Source organism: Palaemon carinicauda, chromosome 34, assembly GCF_036898095.1.
Source record: "Palaemon carinicauda isolate YSFRI2023 chromosome 34, ASM3689809v2, whole genome shotgun sequence".
NCBI classification, from domain to species: Eukaryota; Metazoa; Arthropoda; class Malacostraca; order Decapoda; family Palaemonidae; genus Palaemon; species Palaemon carinicauda.
In genome coordinates this window covers 41351475-41368974 of record NC_090758.1, presented here as the reverse complement: position 1 = coordinate 41368974, position 17500 = coordinate 41351475, and the positions used below count along the sequence as shown (strand labels likewise).

Sequence of the window (17500 nt, the reverse complement as noted above, 5' to 3'; positions counted from 1 at the left end):
TGTATATACATATATATATATATATATATATATATATATATATATATATATATATATATATATATATATATATATATATATGTATATATATATATATATATATATATATATATATATATATATATATATATATATATATATATATATATATATGTATATATATATATATATATAATTTATGTGTTTATGTATGTGTTTGTGTGTAAAAATCCAACGGGCATTCACAATCATTTGCTCTCGATCTTGTAAAATGAAGTTTTTTTTTTCTCACCAATCCCAGAAATTCTTATTTTGATTTGTGAATTGTTATTCTAGGAACAATTTATATTACTCCGCCACAAAAAATAACCATTCAACCCAAACTGAGATAAACGTCTGCCTTGGCTTTCCTTTGGCAGATATCAACATGAAAATTGATACGGACAAAGTTAATATCAATCCTATAATTCTATTCCATTTGTTTTTGTTATTTTTATTTTCCAAGTTATTATTATTATTATTATTATTATTATTATTATTATTATTATTATTATTATTATTATTATTATTATTATTATTCTTTCAGTGTCATCACCTCCGAGTAATCTAACGATCGAAGTGGGGAGCGTGCGGGAGGCCCTCGCATTGTGGGATCCCCCTCAGACGGGCGGTTACTCGGCCTTCAAGCTCAAGGTCACCCTAATCTCCGAGTCCGAGAACAGCATTGCCAACTTCCCCATCTCTGAGAACCAGACGACCTTCGCCCTTAAGAATCTGACGCCGGGGTCGTCGTAGGAGTTGCAGCTTTACACCGTCTACGAGACCAAAGAGAGTGACGCCTACATCACAGTCCATTTCACCACCATGGAGTCTCGTCTCGTCTCATCTTGCTTGAGTCTGGTTACCTCCGCCAACGAAGATGGAAGGTTATGTTCTCGTCCCCAGTTCGTGTTTGTGAACAGCTTCCTGGCCACAATTCTAATGGTAAAGTAATGAAACTTGCAGCGATTAACTGTTATGTAAATAGCTATAAAGAATTATATTTTGGAAGGTCAAGATGAAAGGTCAAGGTTACAGTCAAGAAAAATGTCCAATTAACGTAATCATCCATGAGTTTGGACATTGTTGTCACAGGGACTTCAAACTTGGTGCATATTTGAGAGCCTGAAAATCCACGCCGATTAATACACCTTAAGGTTAAAGGTCAAGGTCAAGCAAAAGGTCGAGAAATAAGCAGCCGCGGCGGAGCTCTGTGCTCTACTGAGTGCCCCTCTAATTCCCTTCTCATTCCAATGGGTTATTGGATTCATTTATATCTGAAGATTCTCTTATTAATAAATCATGCTCTATATCCTCTGCTATTGGTATTATTACTATTAATTGTTATTAAATATCATTATTTGTTTTTTTATGCATTATTAGTTATTTATTGGTTATTAATTTATCACTTACATATTATCTATTTTTATTGTTTATTATTTATTTGTTATTATTTGATATTTAATATTTATTATTTATTATTCATCATTTATTATTTATTATAAAAAAGGAAGGAGATTAACCATCTCAATGAGTCAAGCTGGGCTCATATAGAGGTGGCTCAATTAAATTTAGGAAGAAAAATATATTTCCTATCGAAGATGACAAATATATAAACAAAACATATGGTTTATATATAAATAAAAAAATATATAAGATAAGAGTTTGTAATAAAGAAAAACTCAAATAACCATTCAACCCAAACTGAGATAAAGGTCTGCCTTGGCTTTCCTTTGGCAGATATCAACATGAAAATTGATACGGACAAAGTTAATATCAATCCTATAATTCTATTCCATTTGTTTTTGTATTTTTATTTTCAAAGTTATTATTATTATTATTATTATTATTATTATTATTATTATTATTATTATTATTATTATTATTATTATTATTATTATTATTATTATTACTCTTTCAGTGCAATCACCTCCGAGTAATCTAACGATCGAAGTGGGGAGGGTGTGGGACTAGGGTGTGGGAGGCCCTCACATCGTGGGATCCCCCTCAGACGGGCGGTTACTCGGCCTTCAAGCTCAAGGTCACCCTAATCTCCGAGTCCGAGAACAGCATTGCCAACTTCCCCATCTCTGAGAACCAGATGACCTTCGCCCTTAGGGAATCTGACGCCGGGGGCGTCGTAGGAGTTGCAGCTTTACACCGTCTACGAGACCAAAGAGAGTGACGCCTACATAAGTCCTTTTCACCACCATGGAGTCTCGTCTCGTCTCATCTTGCTTGAGTCTGGTTACCTCCGCCAACGAAGATGGAAGGTTATGTTCTCGTCCCCAGTTCGTGTGTTTGTTTGTGAACAGCTTCCTGGCCACAATTCTAATCGTAAAGTAATGAAACTTGCAGGGATTAAGTGTTGTGTAAATAGCTATAAATGATTATATTTTGGAAGGTCAAGATGAAAGGTCAAGGTTACAGTCAAGAAAAATGTCCAATTAACGTAATCATCCATGAGTTTGGAAATTGTTGTCACAGGGACTTCAAACTTGGTGCATATTTGAGAGCCTGAAAATCCATGCCAATTAATACACCTAAATGTTGAAGGTCAAGGTCAAGCAAAAGGTCGAGAAATAAGCAGCCGCGGCGGAGCTCTGTGCTCTACTGAGTGCCCCTCTAATTCCCTTCTTATTCCAATGGGTTATTGGATTCATTTATATCTGAAGAATCTCTTATTAATAAATCATGCTCTATCTCCTCTGCTATTGGTATTATTATTATTAATTGTTATTAAATATTATTATTTGTTTTTTGTTATTCATTATTAGTTATTTATTGGTTATTAATTTATCACTTACATATCTATTTTTATTGTTTATTATTTGTTATTCATTATTTAATATTTATTATTTATTATTCATTATTTATTATTTCTTTTTCATTATTTATTTATTATTAAAAAAGGAAGGAGATTAACCATCTCAATGAGTCAAGCTTGGCTCATATAAAGGTGGCTCAAATAAATTTGGGAAGAAAAATATATTTCCTATCGAAGATGACAAATATATAAACAAAACATATGGTTTTTATATAAATAAAAAAAATATAAGATAATAGTTTGTAATAAAGAAAAACTCAAATCCTAAATATAAAACCAGCTTCTTGAAAATTTTAAAATCTTAAAGGTGGAAAAACTTTCAGAGCCTGATGAAATGTCAGGTAATTTAAAATCATTCAATAACTTATTCTTTTATGATTCACATTTGTTTTGTGAACATTCATGAGCTATTTGCGGCTTTTAATGTTTATTTATAATTTAATATTATTTTGTTTTATTAACGTGCATTCAAATACTTATATAAGCACCATGCCTCTTTTACATTTTGATTCTCACATTTGCTAGGGCACCAGCCGCCCGTTGAGATACTACCTCTAGAGAGGTATTGGATCCTTTGACTGGCCAGACAGAAATGCATTGGATCCCTCTCTCTGGTTACGGCTCATTTTTTCTTTGCCTACACTTACACAGAATAGTCTGGCCTATTCTATACATATTCTCGTCTTTCCTCATACACCTGACAACAATGAGCTACTTAATACTTCTTCACCCAAGGGGTTAATTACTGTACTGAAATTAGTTCAGTGTACTTTCCTCTTGGTAAGGGTAGAAGAGACTCTTTAGCTATGGTAAGCCGCTCTTCTAGGAGAAGGACACTCCAAAATTGAACCATTGTTCTCTAGTCTTGGGTAATGCCATAGCCTCTGTACCATGGTCTTCCACTGTCTTGGGTTAGAGTTCTCTTGCTTGAGGGTACACTCGGGCACACTATTCTTTCGTATTATTTTTTTTCTTCCTCTTGTTTTTTTGAAATGGTGTGTTGGGCAGGTTTAATAGAAAGGCCATGGATGCCTGGTAGTTTATCAAGAGGTTGTCTTTTCCTTTTCTGATTCTTTTTCTTCTCAAAACCATCCTTACTGTCCTCCCTTCAGTTGAAGTGGCTTTCCTGGAGGGTATTTAGCCTTGCATGGTGTATCGGCTCCTCCGTGTTGACCAGTTTTTCCAACTTTTTACTATTGTCTATGGGTATCATCAATCACTTTATTTATAATTCTGTACTTATTGTTTTTGTTATAATTCTCGCTAGTCTAGTTTTTAAGTATGATGTCTATTTTTATTTCTATTAATTATTATGCTCTCTGGAGACATTGAGGAAAATCCGGGACCAGTACGTCCTAGATTTCGTCGATGTCATTTTCTGTATTGTAATATTCGTGGTCTTCAGGAAAATATCCAAGACCTTACAGTTGCGCCCAGACAGTATGATATTCTTTTGTGCTCAGAAACTTTGGTTTCTAATATTAGGCACTCATCTGAGCTCCTTATAACTGGTTTTAAAAAGCCATTAATGTTGAAACGTGATGCCATCCCTAGGACCAGGGGAATGGCGGTGTATATTAGGACGGAGTACCCTGCTTCTCGTAAGTCCTGCTATCAATGTGGATGTCATGAGATTCAAGTAATAAAAGTTTGTGGCAGGCATAACAACTTTTATTTGTGTTCGATCTACCGGAATCCAGACATGGATGATTCTATCTTCGATTGTCTTCTTACCATTATGGCTAAGATACAAGGAGATGACAGATAGGCTTCTTTTGTCTTTGTTGGTGATATATATCTCTCCTACCGATCGCCATGGCTTAGGAGCTTTAGACTTTGCCTTTGAATCAGGCTGTGAGCAAATTATAAATGAAGCTACTCACAGGTCTGGTAATAGCTTGGACCTCGTATAAACTGACTCCCCTGGCGTTATAACTAGTAAGGTTAGTTCTCCAGTCGGAACATCTGATCATGCCTTGATTTCATTAGTAGTGAAGACTGAGCAGCCTGTCCCTGATATATCATACTCTTGTAAAATTTATATGAAATCCCAAGCAGACTGGAATGGGATTTTGCATGATCTTTTGTACTTGAATTGGTCATAATTATATAGTAGTGTAGATACTGTTGCCCCTTTGAATGAGAATCTAGTCAACATAATTCATAGGCGTATCCCTTCTCGTGTGCTAAGGTACCGAGTGAAGGACAAACCATGGTTCAATGATGATTGTAGACGTGCCTATTTGGAGAAGCAGGAGGCCTATCACCGTTGGAAGGGTAACAGATCAGATTTGACCTGGAACAACTATACTCAGCTTCGAGCTTTTGCTCAGAGAGTTTATGCGTCAACTGAAAAGGAGTACAATTTAACCATAAAAGAAACCCTTTCTTGTAAAACTCAGGAACATAAATGGTGGTCTACCCTTAAATCTGCACTCTTTGGTGTAGATGCACTAGTTCCTCCTTTACTTAAACCAAATGGCTCAGTCACTCACTGTCCAAAGAAAAAGGCAACCCTGTTGGCTGATGTTTTTGACAGTAAACAGAGTAATGAAAAACTTGAACTTCCTCATTCCTGTTTTCCTGAGGCTAAACTAACTAGTTTAGCTTTCCGATCTCGTGAGATCAAAGCTCTGTTGAAGGACCTTAATGCTTATGGAGTTATAGACCCGAATGGTATTTTTCCTTTTTTTTTTTTATAAAGACAGCAGATTTCTTAGCTCCAAAGTTATCTGTTATTTTGCGCAAGTTAGCAAGAAGAGGAGCTTTTAAGAACTTGTTGAAGAATTGGTAATGTTACTCCTCTTTGTAAATGTGCTCGTGGTAGCTCAAGTCCCACTGATTACCGCCCAATTTCCATAACTCCCATATTATCTAAAGTTTTTGAAAGTTATCTGGCAAAACGTCTCAATAGGTTTGCTGAAGGTACTCATCTACTCCCTAGTTTGCAATTTGGTTTTCGTAAAGGCTTTGGAGCATGTGATGCCCTTCTTACAATCTCCAATGCTGTACAGAAATCCCTTGATTGTGGTCAGGAAGTTCGTATGATTGGCCTTGATTTTAATGCTGCCTTTGACCGTGTTAATCATGAGGCCCTTGTTTTCAAACTGAAACAGTTGGGAGTGGGTGGGTCGTTTCTTAGCATTATTATCGATTTTTTAATAGATCATAAAGAGTTGTTGCTGATGGGCACCATAGTGAGTATAGGAATGTGATATCCGGTGTTCCACAGGGTAGTGTTCTTGGCCCATTACTTTTCATACTATATACACATGACATGGGGTTTGGCCTAGAAAACAAGCTTGTTGCATATGCAGATGATGCTACTCTTTTTGCATCTATTCCATCCCCTGAATGTAGATCTGGGGTTGGTGAATCCCTTAATAGAGATTTAGCTAAAATCAGTGCATGGTGCAAATTATGGGGTATGAAGTTGAATCCTTACAAAACTCAAAGTATGATTGTAAGTAGATCAAGGACGGTGACTCCTCAACATCCAGATATCAGTATTGATAATGTTTCTTTAAATTTGTATGACTCTTTTAAAATTTTAGGTGTGATTCTCGACAGCAAATTTACTTTTGAGAAACATATAAGGTCTGTGTCTTCTTCAAATGCACAAAAAATTGGCTTATTGAGAAAGTCTTTTAAGATTTTCGGTGATCAATCTATTCTGAAGAAGTGTTTTAATTCTTTCTTTCTACCTTGTTTTGAGTATTGTTCTCCTGTCTGGGGTTCAGCTGCTGATTCTCATCTTAATTTATTGGACAGAAACTTACGGTCTATCCAATTTCTTATTCCTGATCTAGATATTAATCTTTGGCACTGTCGTTCAATTAGTTCATTATGCATGTTGCATAAAATTTTTCATAACTCTGACCATCCTTTACATTCAGATCTCCCTGGTCAATTCTATCCTGTTCGTAATACTAGGCAGGCAGTTAATTGTAATAGCCAGGCCTTCTCCATCATGAGGCTCAATACTACACAGTATTCTAGAAGTTTTATTCCAGCTGTTACCAAGTTGTGGAATGATCATCCTAATCGGGTAGCTGAATCAGTAGAACTTCAAAAAGTTCAAAGTTGGAGCAAATGCTTTTATGTTGACCAGGCTGACATGAGTCTTTTTATAGTTTATATATGACATACCTGTTTTTGACGTTGTTAATAGTTTATATAGGACATATCTGTTTTGACGCTGTTACTGTTTTCAGAATGATTTATTGTTAATTTATTCTCATTATTTATTTACCTCCTTATTTCCTTTCCTCACTGGGCTATTTTTCCCTGTTGGAGCCCTTGGGCTTATAGCATCTTGCTTTTCCAACTAGGGTTGTAGCTTGGCTAGTAATAATGATAATAATAATAATAATAATAATAATAATAATAATAAACCCACAAATTATATAGAAAAAAATAAACATAAATTTTTAGTTTTCGAAGGGACTGTGTCCTTTCCTCTTCATAAAACAAACGGAAACTTGTGTATTCTAATGCATGTTTATTAACCTTGCATTTGCTTATCTCCACCTACCGCCTTCAGGACCCAATGCACCTGGGAGGTTCATCATGTGGTACCGGAATGAAATGGCAATTTTGGCGCTGTGGCATCGGCCTCACCCGGCTGGAATCTACTCCCATTACCAAGTAAGTGGATACGACACCAAAGGATTTATTGTAATGGGTTTGGTGTCTTATTAAGAATGAACAACCGGCCTTAATTTGTAGTCATTAGCTCTAAAAGTTTTTTTTTTTTTTAAATATCTTTTTTAAAATTATGATAATGAAAATTAGCACAAAGGTGTACTTATTGTGTATGGGTGTGGCTGAATGCGCTACGTGTATGCATAATGATATCAATGTAGACTTATTTGATATTGATTATTCACTTTATAGAACATTTTCATTTTATGCATGACACTAGATTTGTACAGTTTGGTCTTTATTGTCCACTGCAGGACATTATATATGATACTGGAAAATATTTGCAATTTCGGCTACCTTTTATATATATATATATATATATATATATATATATATACAACCATCCACTCTCCATCTGTCAAAATCATGGGAATGTTTTGGCCTAATATTATTATCAATATTATTATTATGTTGGTATGAAATCCATATCCCTCTCAATCTGGTAGCAGTTCAATTTACTGTAGTGTCGCCTTATCTGTTTAAAATGTTAGATATATATCGACACCAGATATTTCCTTAGTTCACCTAAGTACTGCAACGTGGTATGCATATCTCACTGGCATTATCAGTAGGATGAACATGCTGTGCTTGAAAGGCTTAGTGACACTGGGCTGTTTCCACTTTCGTTGTTCTTGTTTCAATTTTTAAAGATATCATTACATTTGAATTTTTTATACTTTACTTTTATTCTGACGGCTGTTTTTTTTCCCCGGTCCTCTACAGCAGGGGAACCCTACTCTCTACAGGACATACACTCTCATTATATCTTGTTCGCTCAGAGTATTCAACATTTTATATCACGTATTGCTCATTTGCTGTTAAATCATCACTGTCAAAGGACATATATTTTGGAGAGAGAGAGAGAGAGAGAGAGAGAGAGAGAGAGAGAGAGAGAGAGAGAGAGAGCTATTTCCACCTCTGTCCTTGCTGTTCTATGCCTTCTAATATTTATTTGCCCTTCCCTTATCAGCTCCTCTTTTTTATCTTTCCTATATTAATTTCCTCCTCTTTGATAGTCATCGCCATCGTTACCCTTGCCCTATTCCTTTCTTCCCTATTCTCTTCTGTACTCTGCTCTCCCTATTCCTCATCTCCATAATTTCACTTCACCTTTTTTTTCATATGTTCCATATTCCTTCATCTTTCCTCTACGTATCATTAGAGTCAATATTGGTTCTGGAATACTTCATCTGTTTTTTCTGTAGTTCTGCGTGTTCTCTTTATGGAGAGAGAGAGAGAGAGAGAGAGAGAGAGAGAGAGAGAGAGAGAGAGAGCGGTGGCGTAATTTAAGTGAGCCCTCATTTAACCATTTTAATTTTACTGAAACAGTCATTGACTGTCTCTGCTTTATAATAATTTATTTTCTTGTTGTAACCCGATTTTTTTTTCTTTTTTTTTCGGCATCTCCTCTAGCTGCTACTGTCTTATAAAGTTGAAATGTTCAGAATGATTGTCTTCCATTTCCTTAAATGTCCCTAGTGGAATCTTTCATGAATTCCATATTATTGCATATGTTCATCATATCGTTAATTATCATAGAACTCCTCATCCATCCCACCGTTACTAGCACTGATTGTACCTTTTGTCTCATCATATATTATTATTATTATTATTATTATTATTATTATTATTATTATTATTATTATTATTATTATTATTATTATTATTATTATTATTATTGTTATTATTATTGTCAGTAGTAGTAGTAGTAGTAGCAACGTTAGAACCCTAGTCAGAAAACCAGGATGCAATGATGCTATAAGCTCAAGGGCTCCAACAAGATAAAATACCCAAGTTAGGGAATTAAATAAGGCAATTAATAAACTACAAGAGAATTAGTGAACAATTGAAAAAAATAGGCTGAGAACAATAACAAGATTATAATAGATCTTCCATTTACAGTACAAACTTTAAAAGCTTAAAGAAATATGATATATAATAGTGTGTAAATATGATATATAATAGTGTGTCTGAGAGTTCCTTGAAGCGAGAGATCTCTTCCCCAAGGCAGTGGAAGACCATGGTACAGAAGCTTATGTTACTAATCAAAACTAGAGAATAATGTTGGGATTTTGGAGTGTTCTTTTCCTAAAAGAGCTGCTTACCATAGCTAAAGTCTCTTCTACCCTTACCAAGAGGAAAGTAGCCACTGAACGATTTCATTGCAGTAGTTTAACACTTGAGTAAGAAAGAATTGTCTGGTAATCACAGTTTTGCCAGTTATATGAGGACAGAGCAGAATGTGAAAAAGAATAGGCCAGACTAATCGTTTTTCTTTTTTTTGTAGGCAAAGGAAAAGAGAACCGTAACCAGTGAGAGGGATCTAATGTAATACTGTTTGGTTAGTCAAGTCAAAGGACGCAATAACTCTCTAGTGGTAGTATCTCAACGAATGACTGAAATGATATTAAAAAAGTTCCAGATCTCTGTCCTATATTTAATTAAATTTGATGACCAGGGTAACAAGGAGGGAGACTGTGTATTTTGTAGTCAGGAAAGATTGAATAATTATTTCTATAATTGGATTTGGCGGTTCTTTGTCCAAACCTGATTAAAAAACGTTGAATCAGAAGCTTTTGGTCTCCATAAAGTTCTTGAAAAAGTTTACGTTGATGTTCAAAAACTCGTCAAATTAAAATCTTGTCCTTGAAGGTACTCTTTTCCAGCAAAAGGACATCAACAAATATACATGGACTTCACCATGTGGTAATTACTGAAATAAAATAGATCACATAACCATTAATAAAGAGAGGAGGCCACAAAGGTAAGAAGCCTTCGAAGTGCAGACATTGGTAGTGATCACCAGGTTCTCGTTGACACACTGAAATTAAAACTGAAAGCACTCGACAGAAATGTAGATAGAATACCTAGGTTCGATACAACCAAGGTTCTGGAAGATGATCACAGAGAAACATTTGCAATTGAATGTAGGAATCGATTTGAAGTCTTAGAGACTTTGAGAGATGAAGGACAGACAAATAATGAAGAATGGTGTGATATTTTAGGACATGCACTTAAAGGGAGAAGCCATGGATATCATGTGATACTTAGGATACTATTAAAAGAAACAAAGACAGATATTGAATGTTGAAGGTTGTCGCGGAAGTAAGAAAAATTCCAAAGTAGAGGGTGCTAAGTAATCCAGTATCAAAACAAAAGCCAAGCATGACTGGAGGGAATATTTAGACAGGAAAGCAGATAAGGCTGACAAAGCTATGAATTCAGGGAGCAGTTGTTGTAAGAATTTCGCATAGAATTATTGATGAAATTTATATGGGAGCCAAGTATATGGAGCATATGGCCATAAAAAAGAGAGATGGGTCTGTTTTAACAACCGAGGGTGAAGAAAGGCAAATTGAGGTCATTAATAGGAGAGACAAAGGGAATATTTTGATTGATATGCATGAAGCTGATGAACATCTTGATGTTCCCATGGATTAATTCAGTGTGTTTAAAATCGAAGCTAGTATTGAAAAACTCAGGAGATGGAAAGCCTTTGGTCATGGTGGAATAACTGCTGAAATAGAACTGGCTGAAAATTAAGTGAATCCCAGAATACTTAATAAGTTATTTTGTAAAATGTGGCTTGAAGACACAAAACCTGATGAAAGGGAACTAGGGGTGTCGGGGAAAATGGAAAACAAAATAATTACAGAGGCATCATACTTACGTCAGTTGTCATGAAAATATATAGGACTCTTATTCTAAATTGACTAAAGAGAAATATTGAAAAAAAGGTGAGGGATGGAAAAACAGCATTTAGAAAAGGTAAAAGTTTTATTGACCAAATTTTACTTTTAATACATGATATGCAGTAATATATGAAACATAAAAATTAGCTTTTTATGTTATTTGTGGACTTTGAAACAACCTTTGATAGTGTGCACCGGCCAATTTTAAGGAGAGTCCGTCGTTATTTTGGAGTTCCTTTTAACATAACCCAGTGAGGAGAGGAAACAAGGAAAAATAGAATATTAATATCATTAAAATAAATATTTTCTAAATAAATTAGAAAAACTTTAAATAAAACAAGAGAAGAAGAAATGTGATATAATAGTGTGCCAGAGTGTACCCCCAAACAAGAGAACTCTATCCCAAGGCAGTGGGAGACCATGGTATAGACTCTAGAGGCTAAGGCACTAACAAAGACTAGGGAACATGAACCTAGCAAGGGCGGAGTTAATGGTGTCTAATGAATTTCCAGCGAACAGCGGAGTACTTTTGGAAATATGTTGTCAACTATGTTGTTCATCCTCCTCGTGGATTTTGTAATGCATAGAACAGTTGGGGATAGAGGAGAAGTATTGGGCTGGATTGGTAGCAGGAAATTAGTGGTTCTTGGATATGGAGAAGGCGCTGTCCTTATTAGCAAAACTCCAATGTATTCAGAGCGTTTTCTTACCAGAATGCATTAAATATCACACGAGTTTGAGTTCATTAAAAATAGAAAGAGGACAAAGATGATGAGAACGATATATGGAATTGGAGATGGAATATCATTGGAAGGAGAAAAGATTAATGAGTTAGAATCATTTAAATATTTAGGAACTATGATCGCTTATACAGGGTATTGAGAATTGGAGTTCAATGAATGATTGAATAAAACAAATCAGACAATAGGTAAGTTAAGTAAAATTTGGAAATTAAATAGTCTGATATTACGCAAAAATTTCCAGCTGTACTGTATATTAGTTTAGTGGGATTAGTTTTACTCTATGGTCATGAGCCATCGTTTGACAATGAAACCATATCCAAAAGATTTTGTAAATTTGAAAACAAAGCCCTTAAAAGAATATTGGGAGTTAAATGGCAGGGCTGAATTAGAAGTAGAAATAAAAGATATATATATATATATATATATATATATAGATTGGGTTTGTGCATGTATTGTACCACTATATAAGGGTAAGGGAGATGTGCATGAGTGTTGTAATTCAAGAGGTATTAGTTTGTTGAGTGTAGTTGGAAAAGTGTATGGTAGAGTAATGATTAATAGGATTAAGGATAAAACAGAGAATGCAATCTTGGAAGTACAGGGTGGTTTTAGAAGAGGTAGGGGTTGTATGAATCAGATTTTTACAGTTAGGCAGATATGCGAGAAATATTTAGCAAAAGGTAAGGAGGTGTATGTTGCGTTTATGGATCTGGAGAAAGCATATGATAGAGTTGATAGGGAAGCAATGTGGAATGTGATGAGGTTATATGGAGTTGGTGGAAAGTTGTTACAAGCAGTGAAAAGTTTCTACAAAGGTAGTAAAGCATGTGTTAGAATAGGAAATGAAGTGAGCGATTGGTTTCCGGTGAGAGTGGGGCTGAGACAGGGATGTGTGATGTCGCCGTGGTTGTTTAACTTATATGTGGATGGAGTGGTGAGAGAGGTGAATGCTCGAGTGCTGTGACGAGGATTAAAACTGGTAGGCAAGTATGATCATAAATGGGAGGTAAATCAGTTGTTGTTTGCGGATGATGCTGTACTGGTAGCAGACACAGAAGAGAAGCTTGACCGACTAGTGACAGAATTTGGAAGGGTGTGTGAGAAAAGGAAGTTGAGAGTTAATGTGGGTAAGAGTAAGGTTATGAGATGTACGAAAAGGGAAGGTGGTGCAAGGTTGAATGTCATGTCGAATGGAGAGTTACTTGAGGAGGTGGATCAGTTTAAGTACTTGGGGTCTGTTGTTGCAGCAAATGGTGGAGTGGAAGCATGTGTACGTCAGAGAGTGAATGAAGGTTGCAAAGTGTTGGGGGTAGATAAGGGAGTAGTAAAAAATAGAGGGTTGGGCATGAATGTAAAGAGAGTTCTATATGAAAAAGTGATTGTACCAACTGTGATGTATGGATCGGAGTTGTGGGGAATGAAAGTGATGGAGAGACAAAAATTGAATGTGTTTGAGATGAAGTGTCTAAGGAGTATGGCTGGTGTATCTCGAGTAGATAGGGTTAGGATCGAAGTGGTGAGGGTGAGAACGGGTGTAAGAAATGAGTTAGGGGCTAGAGTGGATATGAATGTGTTGAGGTGGTTTGGCCATGTTGAGAGAATGGAAAATGGCTGTCTACTAAAGAAGGTGATGAATGCAAGAGTTGATGGGAGAAGTACAAGAGGAAGGCCAAGGCTTGGGTGGATGGATGGTGTGAAGAAAGCTCTGGGTAATAGGAGGATAGATGTGAGAGAGGCAAGAGAGCGTGCTAGAAATAGGAATGAATGGCGAGCGATTGTGACGCAGTTCTGGTAGGCCCTGCTGCTTCCTCCGGTGCCTTAGATGACCGCGGAGGTAGCAGCAGTAGGGGATGCAGCATTATGAAGCTTCATCTGTGGTGGATAATATGGGAGGTTGGGCTGTGGCACCCTAGCAGTACCAGCTGAACTCTACTGAGTCCCTGGTTAGGCTTGAGGAACGTAGAGAGTAGAGGTCCCCTTTTTTGTTTTGTTTCATTGTTGATGTCGGCTACCCCCCAAAATTGGGGGAAGTGCCTTTGGTATATGTATGTATATATATATATATTTATATATATATATATATATATATATTATAGATATAAATATATTTATATATATATATATATATATATAATGTATATATACATATATATATATATATATATACATATATATATATATATATATACATAGTGTATATATACACTATGTATATATATATATATATATACATAGTGTATATATACACTATATATATATATATATATATGTGTGTGTATATATATATATATATACTGTGTATATATACACTATATATATGTATATATATATATATATATATGTATATATATTTATATATATATATATATATATACAGTATATATATACATATATATATATATATATATATGTATATATATGTATATATATATATATATATATACTTATATATACATACACACACACAAACACATACACACACACACACACACACACACATATATATATATATATATATATTACAAGAGTAATCTTCGTTAGCACGAAGATAACTCAATATATGGTAGTTCATATAAGGGAAATTGAGAGATGTGTATAAGTAGAAATGCTCTAAAGTTTCGCCTGCCACTGGACCTCTTCTTGGAGCGGATATAGATGTTGACTCAAATGATATTAAAAGTTGTGTTAAAGAAGTCATTGATATAAATTTTATTAAGATAGAAGAAATTCGAAATCTTCAGTTCAGAGAGCAAAGTTTTCAAACTAACATTAAATCTAGACAAAAGGGAATGCTTATTTAACTCTCTCATAGTTAATAAATATTACAAAAAGAGACATTGAGAAAAAAACCTTCTGATTTTATCATTGAAACTATTTTTTTTATCTTACATTATTATTGATATTTTTAATTTTGCTTTTTATTTATCATAGCATTGAAAGTTTGTATATATAATTGTTGCTCTTTGGCGAAAAATATTGATTTGGTCAGAGAGTTTGCAGAAAGTCAGTATGACTTTATATTTTGACAAGAAACATTTGATACAGAAAACAGACTTGGTGATTTACAGTTTATTGATGAACATTATGAAGTAATAGGGTCACCGGCAGTCTATTCGGAGAAAGCTATTGAGTCTTTTACCGGTAGGTGTGAGGGTGGGTTAGCTTGTCTTTCGAGAAAAATATTCTTCTCTTGATATCAAAAAGATTATTATAGAAAAGGATTTTATTGTAATGTCTGTTCTTCATAACCGAAAATTAATTGTTTTTGTGAATGTATATATCCGAAGTGACATTTGTAGAATTTCTAACTTGATTATCTTGAATAAATATTAACTGAGATTAGATATAAGTGTATATGTTTTATTGGTCATTTTAATGCAACCCTCTTTTTGGTAGCTCATGGAATCACTTGCTTGGTTTTTATGAAAGATAATCAACTTAAATGTTTAGATGTGTGTGCTCTGGGTGACTCTACTTTCACATTTTTGTCCTTCGGAGTATTGTATGATATAATTGGTTCGGACCATTCGCCTGTGGAAGCTGAAGTGGTTGTTCATATTTAGGTTCTGAAGACGGGAAAATTAGGTACTATGTTGACTGGGATAAATTTTCTATGAATGAACTTTGTCTTATTGGAGCAAATGTGATGTCTAGTGGGAAGCTTTGTAAATAATGCATCATTTGACTGTTTTCCCCTGTTTGGGTTTTAGAGATTATAAACATCTCAGGGAAATTGATTATTTTTACTCTGCACTGGCGATGTCTGTAAAAGAGGAGAGCTCTCTTTACTCAAGGGCAATAAAGAGAAAATTTAAATATAAAGTGATACCTGGGTGGAATTGTAACGTAAAATTTAAATACAAAACTGCCAGAATGGAATATTTAAAGTGGTTGCAGTCGGGAAGAATATATGCTGGCCCCGAGTTCGATCAAATGCGGGAAAGTCGCAAAATATTCAAAGAGGCATTAAATGAATGTAAGAGAAATGAATTTGCTGGGAGGTCTTTATCGACTCAAGAAAATTTTTTTTAGATAAAGATATGAAACAATTCTGGGGGGATGTAAAGAAAAAGAATAACAAAGCGAAAAAATCAGAAATAATTTCTGAGGAAAATAATATAGAAAATATAAAACAGATTTTTAATAGTAAACTTTTCATCGTTTGAATTAAACAGTTCCAATGAATTCCTGGAAATAAACTACTATTGAAATTAAAAGAATATTGAATAAATAACTGAAAACTTAATATTAAGATATCATTAGATACGTTAAAAAGGTTGATTAAAAAACCAAAATGGAATAGGCCATGACGGAATTCATGCTATTTTATTGAAAAGGGGACAGTGATCAGTTTTTGAGTTTGTTGTGTTATTTCATGAATGCCTGTTATGGTCATTGTTACTTCCCTCTGGAATTTCTTGGTGGGGATATTAATTCTACAATAAATGACTTAAAAGGAAATGTTTCTGTATCATGGAACTACTGTCCAGTGAGGCAGTCGTCTCTTATCTTGGAACTCTTTGAAATCCATCTTTTAGATATTATGGAAGAAAATATTGAATTTTATTTTTTGCAGTTTGGTTTTAAGAAGGGAACTTCCACTATTGATGCATGCTTGCTTTTTAAGGAAATAATAAAGATACACAAGAATGGGTGATAAAGCTTTTGGCCTGTTCATCGACGACCTCTCCAGGGCTTTGATAATGTTAATCATTTCTTGTTGGGTGATATAATGATTAAAAGAATATTCCACCAGATATTGTTCTCCTTCTAATGAGTTACCTGAGAAACCAAAGTGGGCGAGTTTTATGGAATGGGAATAAAGAGAAATATTTTTATATAGATACTGATATGTAACAGGGTAGGTTTGATTTTAAAACTATTGAATCTAACTCTTGGAAATGATGAGTTGGAAGTAGTTTAGTTATAGTATATAGGTTTTCCCATTCTAAATGGCTTAATGGATATTTCGGATATCCAACTCAGTCTTAATTCATTTTATTACCTCCGCCAAGCGGCGGAGGTTATGTTTTCGGTTCGGTTTGTTTGTTTGTTTGTTTGTTTCTCTGTTTGTCTGTCTGTCTGTGGACAACGTAGAGGCCACATTTCTACACGGAATCACTTCAAACTTGGCCAAGTAGTTCCCCAATGTGTATGGAAGAACTGATTAAATTTTGGTCAAGGTCACCCCAAGGTCAAGGTCACAGGGGTCACTGGTGTCACTATGACATAAGTGGCCATATCAAGAGACAGAAATAAAGCACTGACTTTTGCATAAGCCAACAGGGAAGTCCTAGTCCAGGCGCAACCCATGGGTGATGTTCAAATTTATAAAGGTCAAAGGTCAAGGTCATATTGGTGCATTATATCAATGTCATATTAAGTATCAGTGGCAAATGAACAAAGATCACTTGAAGGTCAAAAGTCAAGCAGGTCACTTGAAGGTCAAGGTCACGTGAAGGTCAAGGTCACGTGAAGGTCAAGGTCACCTGAAGGTCAAGGTCACGTGAAGGTCA

General features: G+C 34.9%; 1 protein-coding gene across 8 annotated transcripts in view; it reads left to right on the top strand.

The window, feature by feature from the left end:
- Positions 1-17500, top strand: part of LOC137627123 (tyrosine-protein phosphatase 10D-like) — a 138464-nt gene that overhangs the window by 6713 nt on the left and 114251 nt on the right. For 4 of the 8 annotated variants that reach the window (XM_068358178.1, XM_068358171.1, XM_068358179.1 and 1 more), the window contains exon 3: positions 7389-7492. In XM_068358178.1, the coding sequence (XP_068214279.1) occupies positions 7389-7492 (104 nt within the window). Of the gene's footprint in view, positions 1-565; positions 964-1985; positions 2292-7388; positions 7493-17500 lie in introns of those variants that run through there. The other 4 variants (XM_068358168.1, XM_068358170.1, XM_068358169.1 and 1 more) reach the window with 3 other exon arrangements.